The 20,280-nt window shown below is 37.8% G+C and overlaps 1 protein-coding gene across 6 annotated transcripts in view; it reads right to left on the minus strand.

Moving 5' to 3' along the window:
- The window catches only part of stab1 (stabilin 1), a 73,417-nt gene that overhangs the window by 37,891 nt on the left and 15,246 nt on the right, over positions 1-20,280 (minus strand). For 4 of the 6 annotated variants that reach the window (XR_007896756.1, XM_051694195.1, XM_051694196.1 and 1 more), the window contains exons 11-36: positions 19,397-19,473; positions 19,145-19,285; positions 16,922-17,059; positions 16,736-16,807; positions 16,533-16,646; positions 16,215-16,268; positions 15,613-15,693; positions 15,240-15,398; positions 14,965-15,027; positions 14,675-14,758; positions 14,495-14,581; positions 14,298-14,409; positions 12,616-12,802; positions 12,265-12,358; positions 11,805-11,960; positions 9,455-9,550; positions 9,165-9,260; positions 5,571-5,618; positions 3,551-3,678; positions 3,346-3,454; positions 3,168-3,245; positions 962-1,063; positions 753-857; positions 529-663; positions 153-281; positions 3-56 (exon numbers count right to left, since the gene is read on the minus strand). Coding sequence is in view for 5 of the 6 variants with exons in the window: in XM_051694195.1 (XP_051550155.1) it covers positions 3-56; positions 153-281; positions 529-663; positions 753-857; positions 962-1,063; positions 3,168-3,245; positions 3,346-3,454; positions 3,551-3,678; positions 5,571-5,618; positions 9,165-9,260; positions 9,455-9,550; positions 11,805-11,960; positions 12,265-12,358; positions 12,616-12,802; positions 14,298-14,409; positions 14,495-14,581; positions 14,675-14,758; positions 14,965-15,027; positions 15,240-15,398; positions 15,613-15,693; positions 16,215-16,268; positions 16,533-16,646; positions 16,736-16,807; positions 16,922-17,059; positions 19,145-19,285; positions 19,397-19,473 (2,699 nt within the window). In the remaining variant the exon portion in view is untranslated. The remainder of the gene's footprint in view (positions 1-2; positions 57-152; positions 282-528; positions 664-752; positions 858-961; positions 1,064-3,167; positions 3,246-3,345; positions 3,455-3,550; positions 3,679-5,570; positions 5,619-9,164; positions 9,261-9,454; positions 9,551-11,804; positions 11,961-12,264; positions 12,359-12,615; positions 12,803-14,297; positions 14,410-14,494; positions 14,582-14,674; positions 14,759-14,964; positions 15,028-15,239; positions 15,399-15,612; positions 15,694-16,214; positions 16,269-16,532; positions 16,647-16,735; positions 16,808-16,921; positions 17,060-19,144; positions 19,286-19,396; positions 19,474-20,280) is intronic. The other 2 variants (XM_051694197.1, XM_051694198.1) reach the window with 2 other exon arrangements.

Raw genomic sequence — 20,280 nt, forward strand, 5'->3', positions numbered from 1 at the left:
ACGGGTTTGGCGTCAGAGATGCATTTAGGTGCTTCGTTACAATCTCCACATCGACCCTATGAAGAACAAAAGAGAGAAAATGTTCCTTTACATTTTCTGTTTTGGGTGAATTATTCTTTAAACTAGCGGGAATGATTGATTGTAAAACGTACATAGGTTTTCAAAATCACATCTTTACTGCAGTGGTTCTTGTGGATCTCTAATACACGTGGGATGCCAAACACAATGCCATGCCTCGTCTCAATAAAACTTCCATTTATGGGGACATCATTGGCCATAGTCTAGAGTTTAGAAAGAGTTATTACCACCATAATTTTCAATCTAAACACTGTAAGGATTATGCAAGCTTTTCACAATGTATTTGTGTATGTTTTGCTTTAAAAGTGTGCTTTTGCTATTTTTAAATAAAAGCTACTTGGTTTCATATTTTGTTATCTAGTGCAATTTGTGACATTTGACATTTTTTAAGTGCGGCTTAAGTGTTCAAATACATTTTGGGGCCACTGCATGTTATCAGTTGTGTAGTACCTGATTTTCACTGTCCACATAAAACATGATTTGAGTGCCATTTCCCAAAAATGTGGGTTTGAAGAGTCCATCGCCCAAGTGCTCAGGAAAGAGCTGCTCCCTTAAAATCACGTGATATTTCACAATGTCTTTGGGCTGTTGGAAGAGTGAGCATTTATATAATGATTTATTAACGCAGGACATTTTTAACCTGGCAACATCAAGAAGACTTCAACTAAACTCACCAGTTGTGTAGAGTTCATTTTATTCAGATACTCCTGTACGGCGCTGTCATATGGGACAAAAATGGTGTAATCTCTAGTTGGGATACTGTCTGACAAGTTGTAGATCTAAAAACATGAAACAATAATATTGTTTTTAGTTTAGGTTGAAAAATATGATTCATAATGCAACATACCCCACAGTATTATAAATATTGAGTGTTTTAACGCACCAGTGCCGCCTTCGTGAAGAGGCTGAATGTTGGCGTGTTATTCAGGACTTCCATCAGACTGGGAGGAGGTGGCGGGAAATCAGATAGCGGTGGCTGAAGAACCTAAGAAACAAAGTTGTATTATTAAGTTTTCACTCAACTATTATTTAGAACTTAAAGTAAAGAGAGAGAAAAATGCTCCCTCCACTGTACTTGACCGTTGGGATGTTTTAATGTTGGTATGCATTGACCTTGTTACACCATACGTAGTGCTGCGTGTTCTTCCCAAACAATTCAAGCTTAGTTTCATCAGTTAATAAAACATTTTCCCAGTAGTGTTGTGGAGTGTCAAGGTGGTCTTTGGCAAACTTCAGGCACTCAGCAGTGTTTTTGTTAGAAAGCAGCGGCTTCCTTTGTGGTGTCCTGCCATGGACACCATGCCTGTTTAATGTTTTCTGTATAGTAGACTCATGAACAGAGATTTTAACCAGTTCCAATGATTCCTTCAAGTCTTTAGCTGTCACTCTAGGGTTCTTTTTTTACCTCACTGCATATTCTGCAGTGTGCCCTTTGAGTCATCTTTGCTGGACGGCCACTTTTAGGGAGAGTAGCTATAGTACTAAATCATCTCCATTTATAGACAATTTGTCTAACTGTGGACAGATGAATATCTAAGCTCTTTGGGATAATTTTGTAATCCTTTCCAGCTTTATGCGAAGCAACAATTCTTGATCATAGGTCTTCTGAGATCTCTTTTTTGCGAGGTATGGACCATGTCAGCAGACGCTTCTTGTAAAAAGCAAACTCAAAATGTTTGAGTGCTTTTTATAAGCAGCTCTAAACCACATCTTCAATCTTGTTTCATTAATTGGATGCCAGGTTTGCCAGCTCCTGACTCTAATTAGCGTTTGTTGATGCCATTAGCCTAGGGGTTCACACAGGGGTTAAATTGGGTCGGTATGGTCCGGAACGAAGTTCCAGCACCTTCGATTCTCAAAAGAAAAAAAAAATGCTTGTTTGTCAATCCATCCCATTTATTGTGTTCTCTGATGCAGTTTTTGTTTGATCCCTTTGACACATTCCGTCTCTTCTTAGCAGGTGTCCTTGTTCAAAAATATTCAAGCTCATTATGCTTTGCTCTAGTCAGTTGTGGACGCTGGTAGAGGCAGCATATTCGAGAGCGGCACCAGACATCAAGCGCAAAAACATCTATTAATTCAAAACAGATTATTTACAAACGATTTATATGTTCTCATAAGTAGGCACGCTTTGACCAAACACACTTAAACAAATTCAAGAGCAGGGGATTGTGGCTAGTGTCTTTAGCCACAATGCTTCTCCAGTGGGCATGCTCAGTAGCAGTGATGTTCATAGTGCTCAGCCTTACAAGTTTCCCCAGATTTTGACCCATGAATTTTCAAGACCTTTCCATGACTTTAACAAGTGGATAACATCATTAAAGATATGAGTTGAAATATAACCCGAGACATTACCCAATTTTAGAGATCCCCCACCACCGAAATCCCAATTTAACCCCTGGGTTCACATACTTTTTCCAGCCTACACTGTGAATGTTTAAATTATGTATTCAATATGTACAAGAACAATACAATAATTTGTGTGTTATTCGTTAAAACAGATTGTGTTTGTTCATTATTGTAACTTAGATGAAAATCAAATCAGATTTTCAAGACAAATGTAGACATAAATGCAGGTAATTCCAAAGGGTTCACATACTTTTTCTTGCCACTGTATAACCACAGTTTTGCTGACCAACCACTGAGTGGTGCCATGATGATTTTGATTGCCACTGGACTGTTTTCTGGTTCTAGTCTCCAGAAGCAATGTGAAAACTACCAAAACGAGTGATCGAAGTTTTAGTTGGAGTAAAAATGAGTTCAGGCTATACTTGTGCAGTGGTTGGCTGTCATAACAACTCAAAGTAGCTAACGATATCAACGTAACTAACCTCAGGCCATCCCTTTATGTCATCTATCCACTCGTTAAACTAAAGACAGGTGAGGCACTGTCAAAAAATTGTCAGTGTGAAGTACCAGCACTATGGAGCGTTTTTTTTATTTGGCAATTTTTACACATTTATTATGCGCAACATCACATTATCTGCTAAAAACATATGCCAATGCAAGTAAAAACACTGCAGACCGGAAACAGGCCTCAGCAGATCAATGAAACACAGATATCATTTGTGCAACGTTCTGATAATTACCGTGTCAATGATGTGAATGCATCCATTGATTGCCTTTATGTCTGGAACTAGAATTGTAGCATTGCTGATCATGAGCTCCTAGGAGAGAACAGGTCCCACATGTGCAACCATCACAGATGTTAGAAGCGACCAGTTTAAGGCTATAATTAAAAACGGGTGGGGTTTATGTGATAATTACCCTGCCTTTGCTTTGGATCTCCCATTTAGTCTTGCCGATGGTTTGGACTGTTTTACCGACTTGCTTCTTCAAGTCTTCAGAGGTGTAGATCCCATCTAGAAAATGAACTCTAAAGGAAATCGCAAACGGAGAAAATGATGATCTCATGTCATTTCTCTTTTGAACATCTCATTATTTAATTATTGATCTCAGCACAAACACTTACTGCAGAAGGTGAGGCAGCCTGTAATTATCGATCCAAAATGACTCTTTCGAAAGGCTGAGGTTTCTGAAAGCACTTTTAGATGGAACTAAAGCCGTCACTTTGCTGTCACTGTCAATGACCATGTGTCTCTGCAGAGAAAATGTTTTTGATAATATACACAGAAATTTTTTATTGAAAGTTATTATTAATTAAGATTTATTCTCGGATGAAATAATGTTACTACAACATGGTGCATTCAAGTCCTTACAAAAGCTAGGTACGTAGCTACGAAGGCAGTATTTTAACCCTCCTATGGTATTCGGTCTCCTCATTTAATAAAAATGGTTTCCTTTATCTGAGTAGTGCAAGACTTGGTGACTTTTCCTCCATTTGCCATTTGAACATACAAAACAAAATTGGGCTTGATTCGATAAATCGAAGTAGTTGTAAAAAAAAAAAAAAAGAAAAAAACGACACATTTAGTATACAAAATTGACCGGCCATTGAAAACGAATGGGAAAGACCAAAAAAACAGAGCTATTTTTAATTTTTTTTAATCTGTCAAATACAATCAATAAATCAGCCACAATGCAGAAAAAAACTGACAAAAAATTACAGGGTGAGACTCTAAAACATCCTCAGTGCAAAACATACACACCTATTCACACACAAACACACAAAAATGAGCTGGTGAGACTATAACACAGAGCCTTTTCTTACATTTGTCAAAAACAATAAATCAGTCATAATGCTAAACACACAGTGTGGTGAGATGATAACACACAATGCAGAACACACATACACACAAACACACACACCAGGGCATCTATAAGTGGAGCTTTACAGCCATCTTTTGGACATTGGTTGTTATCATACAAGTTATCTGTTGTTTTCCATCTGATGACAGCAATATGACACATGCACAGACACACATTTGCTAAATAATTTTTTACTATAGAAAGTTTCAAATTGTAAAATGTTTACTCTGATACTTCTGTTAATTTCTGTTTCTTGATGTTAATTTTCTTGACATTTATGAATTTACTTTTTACATTTTTGTTTAAATTGTTGTTAGAAAAATGCTTATTTTTGTGTCTTCTCTTTGTAACACCATGGTCAGGTTTGATTGCAAGCATAATGATGTTAACTGCAAAAACTGACACTTCAAATCAATTTTAAAATGCTAAACTTTTACAAATAATAGTTTGATAATGTCTAAATATATATCCAAATGCATATCTTGTGATAAAATACAAAATTAGGTTACAACAAGCCATCAGACAACACAGTAGGTGGCTACAGACATCAACTGACATGATATGGTTTTCAAGTCATGTTATTTATATTTTGTTCACCAGATGGCAGCAATCAGCCTCCAATTTATGTCACATTCTCACATTTTCTTCACCTTTCAACTTATGAATTTTAATTTTTTTTAAATGTGCTTTGTAAATGCAAATTAACCATAACATTTACAGATTTACATATAAATAAGATCAAAATAGCATAAAATCCCAAAAGGATTGGATAATTTTTTTGTTCTTACTTCAGGGAAGAAAAAATTGTATCATTATCATCATTAAAAAAAGGGATACACATCTGACCGTTCCGGTCAAAAACTAAATACCAAAGGAAGGTGCCATTTTTCAATACGATAGGAGGGTTAAAGCAGCATTTAAGGCTATTCCAAAAGGCAGGTAGCATTATTATGCTGCCTACTAACGTACCTTCTTTTGTCCAAATTGTAAGGCAGCATACTAGCATCACAGTGAAGGCAAACAATATGGATAATAAAAATATATATACTATAACTATACTATAAATATATACTATGGCTATAAATACTACTGATATAAATACATATTTCATTAGTATTGAAAAGTATTGATAAAATATTGTTCAATCTAATAGCAATTTTACTTTTTTACCCAGTATTTGTGTGCTATGTAATATATTTATGCTTATCAGAGTATTGTGATGATAGCTTAGTAACATGCTAACTTCAAATATATTGAAATCAATATACTTTACTTGTACTTACTTCAAGAAGGTGATTAAAATTGTAATATTCAGAGTTTCCATCTAGCTCCTGAAAATAAAAGTATGTCAAAATTATATATATATATACAGTTGTGCTCAAACGTTTGCATATCCTTGGAGAATTGGGAATATAAGTACCATTTTTAAAGAAAACATGAGTGAGCAGGCAAAACACATTTCTTTTATTTCTTATGGGATTCATATTCAACTGTAGGTTATAACAGAATGGCACAATCATAAAACAAAACATGGCAACAATGAAAAAAATGAAATGACCCCTGTTCAGAAGTCTGCATACCCTTATTTCTTAATACTGTGTATTGCCTCCTTTAGCATCAATGACAGTGTGCAGTCTTTTGTAATAGTTGTCTATGAGGCCCCAAATTCTTGCAGGTGATATAGCTGCCCATTCATCTTGGCAAAATGCCTCCAGGTCATGCAAAGTCTTTGGTCGTCTTGCATGAACCGCACGTTTGACATCTCCCCAGAGTGGCTCGATGATATTAAGGTCAGGAGACTGTGATGGCCACTCCAGAACCTTCACCTTTTTCTGCTGTAATCACTGGAGGGTCAACTTGGCCTTGTGCTTAGGGTCATTGTCGTGCTGGAAAGTCCAAGAGCGTCCCATGTGCAGCTTTCGTGCAGAAGAATGCAAATTATCTGCCAGTATTTTCTGATAACATGTTGCATTCATCTTGCCATCAATTTTCACAAGATTCCCCGTGCCTTTAGAGCTCACACACCCCCAAAGCATCAGTGAGCCACCAACATGCTTCACAGTGGGGATGGTATTCTTTTCACTATAGGCCTTGTTGACCCCTCTCCAAACATAGCGCTTATGGTTGTGACCATAAAGCTCTATTTTGGTCTCGTCACTCCAAATTACAGTGTGCCAGAAGCTGTGAGGTGTGCCAAGGTGTTGTCGGGCATATTGTAACCGGGCTTTTTTGTGGCATTGGCGCAGTAAAGGCTTCTTTCTGGCAACTCAACCATGCAGCTCATTTTTGTTCAAGTATCGTTGTTTTGTGCTCCTTGAAACAACCACACCGTCTTTTTCCAGAGCAGCCTGTATTTCTCCTGGGGTTACCTGTGGGTTTTTCTTTGTATCCCAAACAATTCTTCTGGCAGTTGTGGCTGAAATCTTTCTTGGTCTACCTGACCTTGGCTTGGTATCAAGAGATCCCCGAATTTTCCACTTCTTAATAAGTGATTGAACAGTACTGACTGGTATTTTCAAGGCTTTGGATATCTTTTTATATCCTTTTCCATCTTTATAAAGATCCATTACCTTGTTACGCAGGTCTTTTGACAGTTCTTTTCTGCTCCCCATGGCTCAGTATCTAGCCTGCTCAGTGCATCCACGTGAGAGCTAACAAACTCATTGACTATTTATACACGGACACTAATTGCAATTTAAAAAGCCACAGGTGTGGGAAATTAATCTTTAATTGCCATTTAAACCTGTGTGTGTCACCTTGTGTGTTTGTAATAAGGCCAAACATTCAAGGGTATGTAAACTTTTGATCAGGGTCATTTGGGTGATTTCTGTTATCATTATGATTTAAAAAGGAGCCAAACAACTATGTGATGATAAATGGCTTCATATGATCACTATCCTTAAATTAAAGACAGTTTTTTTGCATGATCAGTCATATTTCCAAAATCAGTGCCAAAATGTCACAATTTCTGCCAGAGTATGCAAACTTTTGAGCACAACTATATTATATATACATATATACAGGTGCATCTCAATAAATTAGAATGTCATGGAAAAGTTCATTTATTTCAGTAATTCAACTCAAATTGTGAAACTCGTGTATTAAATAAATTCAATGCACACAGACTGAAGTAGTTTAAGTCTTTGGTTCTTTTAATTGTGATGATTTTGGCTCACATTTAACAAAAACCCACCAATTCACTATCTCAAAAAATTAGAATATGGTGACATGCCAATCAGTTAATCAACTCAAAACACCTGCAAAGGTTTCCTGAGCCTTCAAAATGGTCTCTCAGTTTGGTTCACTAGGCCACACAATCATGGGGAAGACTGCTGATCTGACAGTTGTCCAGAAGACAATCATTGACACCCTTCACAAGGAGGGTAAGCCACAAACATTCATTGCCAAAGAAGCTGGCTGTTCACAGAGTGCTGTATCCAAGCATGTTAACAGAAAGTTGAGTGGAAGGAAAAAGTGTGGAAGAAAAAGATGCACAACCAACCGAGAGAACCGCAGCCTTATGATTGTCAAGCAAAATCGATTCAAGAATTTGGGTGAACTTCACAAGGAATGGACTGAGGCTGGGGTCAAGGCATCAAGAGCCACCACACACAGACGTGTCAAGGAATTTGGCTACAGTTGTCGTATTCCTCTTGTTAAGCCACTAGTGAACCACAGACAACGTCAAAGGCGTCTTACCTGGGCTAAGGAGAAGAAGAACTGGACTGTTGCCCAGTGGTCCAAAGTCCTCTTTTCAGATGAGAGCAAGTTCTGTATTTCATTTGGAAACCAAGGTCCTAGAGTCTGGAGGAAGGGTGGAGAAGCTCATAGCCCAAGTTGCTTGAAGTCCAGTGTTAAGTTTCCACAGTCTGTGATGATTTGGGGTGCAATGTCATCTGCTGGTGTTGGTCCATTGTGTTTTTTGAAAACCAAAGTCACTGCACCCGTTTACCAAGAAATTTTGGAGCACTTCATGCTTCCTTCTGCTGACCAGCTTTTTAAAGATGCTGATTTCATTTTCCAGCAGGATTTGGCACCTGCCCACACTGCCAAAAGCACCAAAAGTTGGTTAAATGACCATGGTGTTGGTGTGTTTGACTGGCCAGCAAACTCACCAGACCTGAACCCCATAGAGAATCTATGGGGTATTGTCAAGAGGAAAATGAGAAACAAGAGACCAAAAAATGCAGATGAGCTGAAGGCCACTGTCAAAGAAACCTGGGCTTCCATACCACCTCAGCAGTGCCACAAACTGATCACCTCCATGCCACGCCGAATTGAGGCAGTAATTAAAGCAAAAGGAGCCCCTACCAAGTATTGAGTACATATACAGTAAATGAACATACTTTCCAGAAGGCCAACAATTCACTAAAAATGTTTTTTTTATTGGTCTTATGATGTATTCTAATTTTTTGAGATAGTGAATTGGTGGGTTTTTGTTAAATGTGAGCCAAAATCATCACAATTAAAAGAACCAAAGACTTAAACTACTTCAGTCTGTGTGCATTGAATTTATTTAATACACGAGTTTCACAATTTGAGTTGAATTACTGAAATAAATGAACTTTTTCACGACATTCTAATTTATTGAGATGCACCTGTGTATATATATATATATATATACACACACACACAGTGTCTTCTGTGTGTTCTTTACAGAAGCAACCAATTTTTTCATAAGAAAAATATGAGCAAATGAATCGTTCCCAAGTAACAGGAACATGTATTAACAGAGTAAATCGGGTCCATTATTACTTCATTGACTTTACTGTGAAATGTCTTATATTTTGGTTTTACTAATAGTACAAATATTTTAAAATAAATATGACTGAGAGCTGATTTATAACCTCAAATTGAAAAGACATGCACCATATTACCACAAGTATGCTTCCATAGCATATAATTCCGTCGCCTTCGTATCCACTTGGGCATGTACAGTCACGCGTTGCGTCCTTATTCAATTTACACACTGCCTAGAAAACATTATGAAACAGTTAAGCCACACAGCATGATAGCTCTTGCAACATAACGCAGTGTTACTTTTAAGCATCTGTACTTTGACAGGTTATTATGTTTTCCAGGCATTATATCTTTTGACAGTTTGTTAGATAAATGTGATTGGGCAGATATATTGAACAGATAATTCTGTGTTTAAGGGAATACACACCAGAGAATGGCAGCCTCCATTATTTGTCAGACAGGGGTTGACTATTTGACAGACGACGCCATCTCCCATGAAGCCTTTCTTGCAGCTACATCCATTCTGAACAAATAAAAGTAAACAAAACTCAGCTGCTGGGTTAGCAGTTGCTAATGGCTAAATGCATTCTTAATTTATGGTCCATTCTGCTATACAAAGTGAAAATGTGTCGCCCCACAAATCTGAATATGAATAAATAAATGAGCAGCCATTCTAGAGTTGAAGTACTAGAAAAAAATGTAACTGATTTTAGTATAAATTTAGCTAAGATTTAATAAACGAAACTAACAGATGGCTTTTTTATGGCTACACTGCAGATATATTTTTTAATCATTATTTTTGTTGTTTTCAAATAAGCAACATGACATTAAGAATTTTTTTTCAGGGAATATATTTTAATTAAGTCTATTTTTCTTTCCCTGTTGGCATTTTGTATTTATTTAAATTAATACATTTCATTTCAATAAAAACCAAAATTTTGTAAAGTTACGCTTAAATCAAGAAAAAGAAAAAAAAAACAAATGAGGTAATAAACTTAATTCAAAACATGTCTTGTTATCTCACACAAATTTGCAGTAAAAGTACATGTATTATTGCTAAATTAAAAATATGTAAACATTTTAGCTGGGAAAAATGACAAACAAATATTTTTTTGCACTCTAATAAGACTTGTTTTTAAAACATTTACTAATTTATTAACTTTTTTATTCTTTGTTGTTCTACTGGCTTAATTTTGTACTTGTTTTAAGCATAAACAACTACATTTATTATTTGATCTCGTATTTCCTCACAGCCATTTTTACAGTATAATTACACAACCTTATAAAAATGTTCCTGCGACTCTATATTCTTGGCTGCGCAAAGCTGAAATGTATCCTTAATTCAGCTTAAAGGAATATTCTGGGTTCAATACAAGTTAAGCTCAATCGACAGCATTTGTGGCATAATGTAGATTACCAGTAAAAAATCATTTTGACTCATCACTCCTTTTCTTAAAAAAGGGCACTTACAATGGCAGTGAATGGGGCCAATTGTTGGAGGGTTTAAAGGCAGAAATGTGAAGTTTATAATTTTATAAAAGCACTTGCATTGATTCTTCTGTTAAAACTCTTGTATTATTTTAGCTTTAAAGTTGTTTAAATCGTCACTTTTACAGTCATTTGAGGGTTTGTTGACATCACATTGTCATAATATTGGATACAACTTTGCACAGAAAAGGTTAATAAGTGATTTTATCACACTAAAATCATGTTAACACCCATATAGTTTAAGTCTTGTATAGTACGTGTATGTATTGTTTACAGATTGTCCCCCATTCACTTAAGTGTCTCACTGTAACCCAGATTTTTGCTTTTTTTTCGCCACTTTTCTCTCTAATTTGGAATGCACATTTCCAAATGCGCTCTAAGTCCTCGTGGTGGCGTAGTGACTCGCCTCAATCCGGGTGGTGGAGGACGAATCTCAGTTGCCTCCGCATCTGAGACCGTCAATCCGCGCATTTTATCACGTGGCTTGTTGAGCGCGTTACCGCTGAGACCTAGCACGTGTGGAGGCTTCACGCTATTCTCCGTGGCATCCACGTTCAACTCACCGCGTGCCCCACCGAGAGCGAGAACCACACATTATAGTGACCACGTGGAGGTTACCCCATGTGACTCTACCCATTCACTTAAGTGTCTCACTGTAACCCAGATTTTTGCTTTTTTTTCGCCACTTTTCTCTCTAATTTGGAATGCATATTTCCCAATGCGCTCTAAGTCCTCGTGGTGGCGTAGTGACTCGCCTCAATCCAGGTGGTGGAGGACGAATCTCAGTTGCCTCCACATCTGAGACCGTCAATCCGCACATCTTATCGTGTGGCTTGTTGAGCGCGTTACCGCGGAGACCTAGCATGTGTGGAGGCTTCACGCTATTCTCCGCGGCATCCACGCACAACTCACCACGCGCCCCACCAAGAGCGAGAACCACACATTATAGCGACCACGAGGAGGTTACCCCTTGTGGCTCTACCCTCCCTAGCAACCGGGCCAATTTGGTTGCTTATGAGACCTGTCTGGAGTCACTCAGCATGCCCTGGATTCGAACTCATGACTCCAGGGGTGGTAGTCAGCGTCAATACTCGCTGAGCTACCCAGGCCCTGATTTTTCGTTTTTTTTAAAGAAAAGCAAGGTTGTCAAAATAATTTTTGTGCTTATCAATTTTATGCCACAAATGCTGTCGATTGAGCTTAACTTTTATTGAACCTGGGATATTTATTTAATCCAGACTATAGATGTCATGTGTTATGCATGTACAGTATGATGTCAGTAAAATTACCTGGCCCGGCCCAGTGGGTATGCAGTCTGCATTTTCATGACATCCACCACGATTTTCCAGCATGCAGTTATTGATCTGCACACACAATGTTCCATCGCCTGTCCAACCTTCCATACAAACACAGCTGACCTTACCTGCTTCATATATACACTCGGCCTACAAACACAAAGGACCCAGAGTCAAAGCTAAAGTGTATAATATCTGCGCCACTAGTAACACCAAACAGAACTGCAAAAATAATTACTGTTTTCATACAGATTTCCGGAACCGTCTACCATTGGTTGGACAAAAAAATGCAGCGTTCCTGCGCAACATTTTCAATTCTCAGTTTCAATCAAGGTGTAATTTTTAAATTACTCAAGCTCCTGAATTCTGATTTAACACTACAATGGAGCAGATATCCCTTTAAATGTGTTGTACAGTTGAGGGAACAGGCTAAAGGCATGATGCTCGCTCTCACATTGATGTGGCAGCCTCCTCTGTCAACTTTGAGGCACAGATTGCTTTCAGTGCAGGTGTAACCATCCCCTTCATATCCAGGCAGACAAACACACCTACAGCACAACGTCGACAAATCAACAACAGGCCAAAGACAGATGTTGATTATCAAATCAGCACACAACAAATGTAAAACAACATTGACATTGCTAATATGCTTGATTACATGAGTATTGCTCATTGCATAACATAAATTAAATTTTCATGTTGTCTTAAAATAATACCATCGATTCCATTATTTAGATGATAGACAGATCGTTTTGTATCAGGAAACAATGATTTGCATGCAATATTCTGGTATAGTGTCACTAACATGGTTTGACCACTGTTGTAGACACATTTAGCGTGGATGTGGCAGTGCTCAAAAGCACCATCTGAATTGCAGGGGGTGGTGGTCTGGTCACAGAGTTCCCCTGAAAATCCCGCCAGACATGAACCTCTTCTGCACACCCCCATACTGCTAGGCCTGTTATCACAGATGCCATGAACACAGCGGCAATCTACATAAAGTAAGTGTGAAGAGACGAGAAGGTCATGAATGCTGGTATGAACGGTTTAGAGAGAGGGTAAAAATATAACATACTGAATGATGTAAAATAGATTACAGTGTATTATAGGATGGATGGATGGATGGTCAGATGATCAGATGGATGAATCAATGGAAAAAATTGTGGATGGAGGTAGGAGGTAAAGAAGGACGGATGAAGGAAGAATAGATGAATTGATGGATGGATGAAGGAATTATGGATGGATTGATGGATTGATGAAGAATTAATGGTAAATGGATGGATAGCTGAAGTATTGATGGATGGATGGATGGATGAATGAAAAATGGATGGATGGATTGATGGATGTAAAAAGGAAGAATAAATGGATGGATGGATGGATAATGAAACAATGGATGGAAGGATGGATGATGGATAGACAGATGATCAGATTGATGGATGGATGGATGATGGAGGATAAATAGATGGACAGAGGAATGATCAGATGGATGGATAAATGACTGAAGAAAGAATGGATGGATGGATGGATGGATGAAAATGAATGGATAGAAAAATAATAAATAGATGGATGGTTTGATGAAGGAACAATGGATGGAAGGATGGATGGATGATCAGATGGATGAATGGATGGGTGAAGAAAGAATGAATAAATGGATTGATGGATGGATGAAGGAAGAATAAATGGATAATGAATAATCAGATGGATGGATGAATGAATAAATGGATGGATGAAGGAAAAATAGATGGATGATGGAGAGATAGATGAAGTATGGATGATGGATGGAGATTGGATTGATGGATGGATAAAGAATGGATGGATGGATGGATGGATGAAGAATGGATGGATGAAGAATAGATGGATGGATGGATGGATGGATGGATAGATGAATGAAGAATGACTGGATGGATTGATAAATGGAAAAATTAAGAACAGATGGATAGATAAAGAATGGATTGATTGATGGATAGATGGATGGATGGATGGATGAATGAAGAATGAATGGATGATGGATGGATGAAGGATGAAAAGATGGATGGATAAAGAATTAATGGATGGATGGAGGGATGGATAAAGAATAGATGGATGGATAGATGGATGGAGAAAGCATATATGGATGGATGAATGGATGGAGAAAGAATGGATGAATGGATGGGTGGATGAAGAATAAATGGATGATGATGGATGAATAATAGATGGATGGATGGATGGGTGAAGAATGATTGGATGGATAAATGGATAAAGGACAAATAGATGGATGGATAAAGAAAGAATGGATGATGGATAGATGAAGAATGACTAGATGGATGGATGAAGGAAGAATAGATGGATGGATAAAGAATGGATGGATGATGGATGGACAGATGTATGAAGGATGAAAAGATGGATGAATGAAGAATTAATGGATGGGTGGAGGGATGGATGGATGGATGGATGAAAGAAAATATGGATGGATTAAGAATAGATGGATGAATGGATCAGAATGTTCACCTTCATCACAGTTCTCTCCATGTTTGTTTGGGTCTGCGCAGATGTGGCAGGCAATGCCTTTAAACGCCGGTTCACACTTACACGAGCCGTTTCCAGCAATTCCATCAAAACACTGCAGACAGCAACAAAGACACAATCAAACAAAACATGACAACATAAAACCAGCACTTCCTTCAGTTCACAACTAACATACTTACAGTCCCTTTATCATAACAAGGGTGCTGGAAACCTCCAAGGCAGGGTTTACAGTCTGGCCCATAGAAACCACTGCAACACTCTGCTCGCTTGAAACAAAGAGGTCAGTGTCACTTCTACATCAGTATCAAAGAGAAAGGACTGTTAAGTGTTTATCTGGTCGTGTGACCTTGTTTTCAGACCATTTGAGTAGAGTTGCAGTATTTGGCACAGCCAGCCCCAATAAATGCGTACGGAATTTGCTCACAGTCTCTCAGATGACTGTCCTATCAAGGGTAAAAAGCCACAAAACAGTGTATACTAAAAAGCATTATTCAGTGCTTCAGGCATCTATGCTTATGTTTTGATTTTATTCATTGGTTTTTGTAATGTTAAAAAAGGTATTTAAAATGTCTGTTCATGATTGCATATTGATTATAGATGTTTTGGTGACTGATATAGTAAAAAAATTAGTAATAAAAAAAGCAAATACCAGCTCAACAGTTCCAGGTGGACATTGTGTCTTATAGAGATTGCTGCATCTGACACAAGGACCCTATAGGGAGAAGCAAAAAAATTTTTTTAAATAATTTATATTGATGGTTTCTGCTGCTGTGCCTTTAAGACTTAAATGCAAACATTCACTCATTTCTAACTTTGGGATTTTTCAGAAGGATCTGCACCAGTTTGACCAATTTTTTCCACATTATAATCATATCGTTAGTTTTTATGGTGTTTAGGAATGAGTTTAAATTAAGAGGCACCAACCACAATGATCCTACTCTCATTCATGTCACACCGATGAGGCATTATGGGAACTATAGAGAATGGTAGAAGAACTCCATCAATCAGGTGAATGATTCCATTCGATGCAACAATGTCTTTTGTTTCGAGTGGTATTCCTTTATCACCCAGATAGACTCGTCCCTGTGGATAGAGTGAGGTCTCATTGTTAAAGCCATTTTCTTTTTTTTCAAAACTATGTAACAATGCCACTAAGTGTCCAAACCTTGCCAAATCTGTTAACTGTACAAAGAATGATGCCCTACATATTTGTACCAAATTTCATAAAAATTTGTCATTCATCTTTGGAGTTACAGCAATTTAAGTAAATTATGCCACGCTCAAGTTTGTCACTTACATCCCCGGAGACATTGATTGTTAAGATCTCATTGGCCATGGTCGTAATCTCAGACATACTGGCAAGCTGGTCCACAGTGATCTAAGTTAAAAACATATTTTATTTATATCACGATTATAAGACTGAGCCAAATTGACAGATTTTATAGCTACAGTTTGCAATGGAAATTAATAAACTTAAATGTTTGAAACTGGTAAAGCTACATTTAATATTCTGTTTAAACTCACTTTTAACCTAATATTTAACCACCAATTATATTATATGATACTGGACCAAATGGACCAAAAATATTGATGACTCATTTTGCACTCAAATGTTTGTCCAATCAAATGCTCTCTAGAATAAGAATGCCCCTCCCCCAAATAACAGCTGCCTTTAACTAGTAATGGCAAGTAGCAAATCATTGTTTTGCCAGGTTGATGTAAAAAAAAAGGAAAATCCCTTCGATATGTTCAGCTTCAATGTCCTGTTTCAAGAAAATTTTGTTTTTCAAACCATTTTATGGGGTCTTTAGAGTGTCATACATTAATGCCTCATTTGAAAGTGAAAATAACTGTGAGAAATCTTTAGCAACAGTTCATGATGTCAGATGTCATACTCACAGCAGCCAGCGAGAACATGTGGTGTTTCAAAAGCATCTGAAGCTTTGGTTTGGCCTTTATTGGAGAAAGATGAAAAACATTCCTGTCTGAATATGCTTATGTAACAATGAATAAATAACATAAAAAATAATGAGTAAAATAGGCTTAAACACTTAATAATGTCAAAAAATGCATATCCATTTGTTTATAAAACATCATTCAAGTCAACATGAAATCAAAATGAGCCCTTTTTACTTTCTTAATACACGTTCCTGGTCTTATTGTGCATGATTCATCAGAGCATATTATATATATATATAAATAATCATTGCAGCTCACATCATTGAGCATATACATAAGACTTCCATCTCGGAATTTGTCTATGGCTTTGTTGGTTGGAACAAACACTGTCAGTGGACCTGAACCCCTCACAGGCAACAGAGCTCCACAATTCTGAAGAAGAAATTGACAAAATGCTTTGAGTGCTTGAGTTCAGTAAAGAAAAGCAAAACTGATTCAGAGCATCTGAGGGTATCACTCACATCAACTAGAGACAGGAATCGATTGAATCTTTCATCATCTCTGAAAACCTCCCCAATGGTTTTGGAGGAAAACTTGAGGTTGGAAAAAAAAAACATCTAAATTAGAGGGTGTTTTGTTTGGTATTGTGTATCATTAGGGAACTATAATGAGATATTTTGAAAGTAAAATAGTTTAAAGGGCTTTACCTCCATGTTGTTGTTAGAAGATTCGACATGAGCAAGAGTAAAAGGCTTGTCAATAATGTGAATTATTCCATTGGATGCAGGGATGTCACTCTCAAGTATTGTAAACAACACATCTGGATCCCGTATCAATATGAATTGCTTTGGATACATGCAAAAATCAATTACACTGAATCTGCAGTAGGAGGGATGGGTGGATTCCACCAAGTATCAGTGTCAAATGCACATTTTCTGTTTCTAGAAATTTTTTGTTCATGTTGTGTTGAATAAGTGGTCATTTAAATTCAGCAATGTTGTGTACATGGTATTTACTATCATTAAATTGTATTATCCCATATCGGTTAACCACTAATGGAAATCAAATACACTGGAAGGAAGTACAGATGGAAGAAAAGGATGGAGAGATAAATTGAAGTACAGATGGATGGAAGGAAGGAGGGAAGAAAGTACAGATGAAGGAAGGACAAATGGAAGGAAAGAAGGAAAGGAAAAAGGATGGATGAAAGGAAGGACAGATGGAAGGATGGGGAAAGGTTGGATAGAAATACGGAAGGAAGGAAGGAAAATGAGGGAAGAAAAGGACATATAGAAATAAGAAAGAAAGCAAGGAAAAAGACTGGATGGAAAAAAGGAAAGAAGGAAGCAAGGAAGGACAGATGGAAGGAAAAAAGGATGGATGGAAGAAAGGGAGGAAGAAAGGAAGTAAAGATAAAGAAGAGAGATAAAATGAAGTACAGATGGATGGAAGGAAGGAGGGAGGAAGGGAAGAAAGTACAGATGAAGGAAGGACAAATGGAAGGAAAGAAGGAAAAAAGGATGGATGAAAGGAAGGACAGAGGGAAGGATGGGGAAAGGTTGGATAGAAATACGGAAGGAAGGAAGGAAGGAAGGACAGATGGAAGGAAAAATGAGGGAAGAAAAGGACATATAGAAATAAGAAAGAAAGCAAGGAAAAAGACTGGATAGAAAAAAGAAGCAAGGAAGGACAGATGGAAGGAAAAAAGGATGGATGGAAGAAAGGGAGGAAGGAGGGAAGGAAAGAAGGACAGATGGAAGGAAGAAAGGAAGAAAGAAAGGACAGTTGGAACAAAGGAGGGAGGGCAAAAAAGGATGAATAAAAATAAGGAAGGAAGAAAGCAAGGAAGGACAGATGAAAGGAAAAATGGATGGATGGATGGAAGGAAGGAGAGACCAATAGAAGGAAGGAAGGAAGGAAGGAAAGGAAAAGAATGGAAGGAAGGAAAAAAGGATGGATAGCAATAAGGAACGAAGACAGGAAGGAAAAAAAGGATGGCAAGAAATAAGGAAAGATGGAAGGAAAAAAGGAGGATTAAGAAAGGAGGGAGGGAGGGAGGAAAGGAAGGACAGATGAAAGAAAGGAAGGAAAGAAGGACAGATGGAATGAAAAAAGGATGGGTTTAAGGAAGGATGGAGGGAGGAAAGGAAGGACAGATGGAAGAAAGGAAGGAAAGAAGGAAGGACAGATGGAAGGAAAAAAGAATGGATGGGTGGAAGAAAGGGAGGGAAGAAGGAGGGAAGGAAAGAAAGAAAGGAAGGAAGGACATGGAACAAAGGAGGGAGGGAAGAAAAAGGATGGATAGAGATAAGGGAGGAATGAAGGAATGAAGGAAGGATGGCTAGAAATAAGGAAAGAAGGAAGGACAGATGGAACAAAGGAGGGAGGGAAGAAAAAGGATGGATAGAGATAAGGGAGGAATGAAGGAATGAAGGAAGGATGGCTAGAAATAAGGAAAGAAGGAAGGACAGATGGAAGGAAAAAGGGATATATTGAAGGAAGGATGGAGGGAGGAAAGGAAGGACAGATAGAACGAAGGAAGGAAGGAAGGAAGGAAGGATGGCTAGAAATAAGGAAAGAAGTAAGGACAGATGGAAGGAAAAAAGATGGATTGAGAAAGGAGGGAGGAAAGGAAGGACAGATGGAAGGAAGGAAAAAGAATGGATGGATGGAAGAAAGGGAGGAAGAAATGAGGGAAGGAAAGACAGAAGGAAAGAAGGAAGGAAGGACAGATGGAACAAAGGAGGGAGGGAAGAAAAAGGATGGATAGAAATAAGCAAGGAAAAAAGCAAGGATGGACAGATGGGAGGAAAAAAAGGATGGATAGAAGGAAAGGGAGACAGATAGAAGGAAGAAGGAAGGGAAAAGGATGGATAGAGACAAGGAAGGAAGGAAGGACGGACAGACAAATACTGTATATATAAGGATACCTTTTTTGTTTTGAATCTGATCTTTTCCCCTCCGTAAGTCCACAGATCGTTCCCCTCCAGATCTTTGTAAAGTCTCTGTCCGAGTATAAGGTGATGTTTGCACACTGCATTCACAACGGACGAGGATTTGCCTAAAACTGTCTGAACATCAAAACAACCAGGAAGTTGTCACAAAACAACAGGAATCATTACAAGGATGTACTCAAACTGCAATGCCATTATTTGTCTTATTTCTTTGTACGGTCCACTCACTTTGAAAGGATTCTGTCCTACAGGAATGAATGCCGTGAATGGGCCATGCTGACTCAGAGTAAACTCACACCCTTGTTCTAAAACCCAGAAGATAACATTAACACATCTATCAGGGCTTTTAGCTGCTTTCGAACTTACAAAACAACCTTAAGTGTTCACTCAAAGTAGGATGGAAAAAATAGCTTTATAAAAATAGCTTTTTATATATATACAGTTGTTCTCAAAAGTTTGCATACTCTGGCAGAAATTGAGAAATTTTGGCTTTGATTTTAAAAATATGACTGATCATGCAAAAAAACTGTCTTTTATATAAGGATAGTGATCATATGAAGCCATTTATTATCACATAGTTGTTTGGCTTCTTTTTAAATCATAATGATAACAGAAATCACCCAAATGACCCTGATCAAAAGTTTACATACCCTTGAATGTTTGGCCTTGTTAAAGACACACAAGGTGACACACACAGGTTTAAATGGCAATTAAAGGTTAATTTCCCACACCTGTGGCTTTTTAAATTGCAATTAGTGTCTGTGTATAAATAGTCAATGAGCTCTCATGTGGATGCACTGAGCAGGCTAGATTCTGAGCCATGGGGAGCAGAAAAGAACTGTCAAAAGACCTGCGTAACAAGGTAATGGAACTTTATAAAGATGGAAAAGGATATAAAAAGATATCCAAAGCCTTGAAAATGCCAGTCAGTACTGTTCAATCACTTATTAAGAAGTGGAAAATTCAGGGATCTCTTGATACCAAGCCAAGGTCAGGTAGACCAAGAAAGATTTCAGCCACAACTGCAAGAAGAATTGTTCGGGATACAAAGAAAAACCCACAGGTAACCTCAGGAGAAATACAGGCTGCTCTGGAAAAAGATGGTGTGGTTG

Source organism: Myxocyprinus asiaticus, chromosome 49 (assembly GCF_019703515.2).
Source record: "Myxocyprinus asiaticus isolate MX2 ecotype Aquarium Trade chromosome 49, UBuf_Myxa_2, whole genome shotgun sequence".
NCBI classification, from domain to species: domain Eukaryota; kingdom Metazoa; phylum Chordata; class Actinopteri; order Cypriniformes; family Catostomidae; genus Myxocyprinus; species Myxocyprinus asiaticus.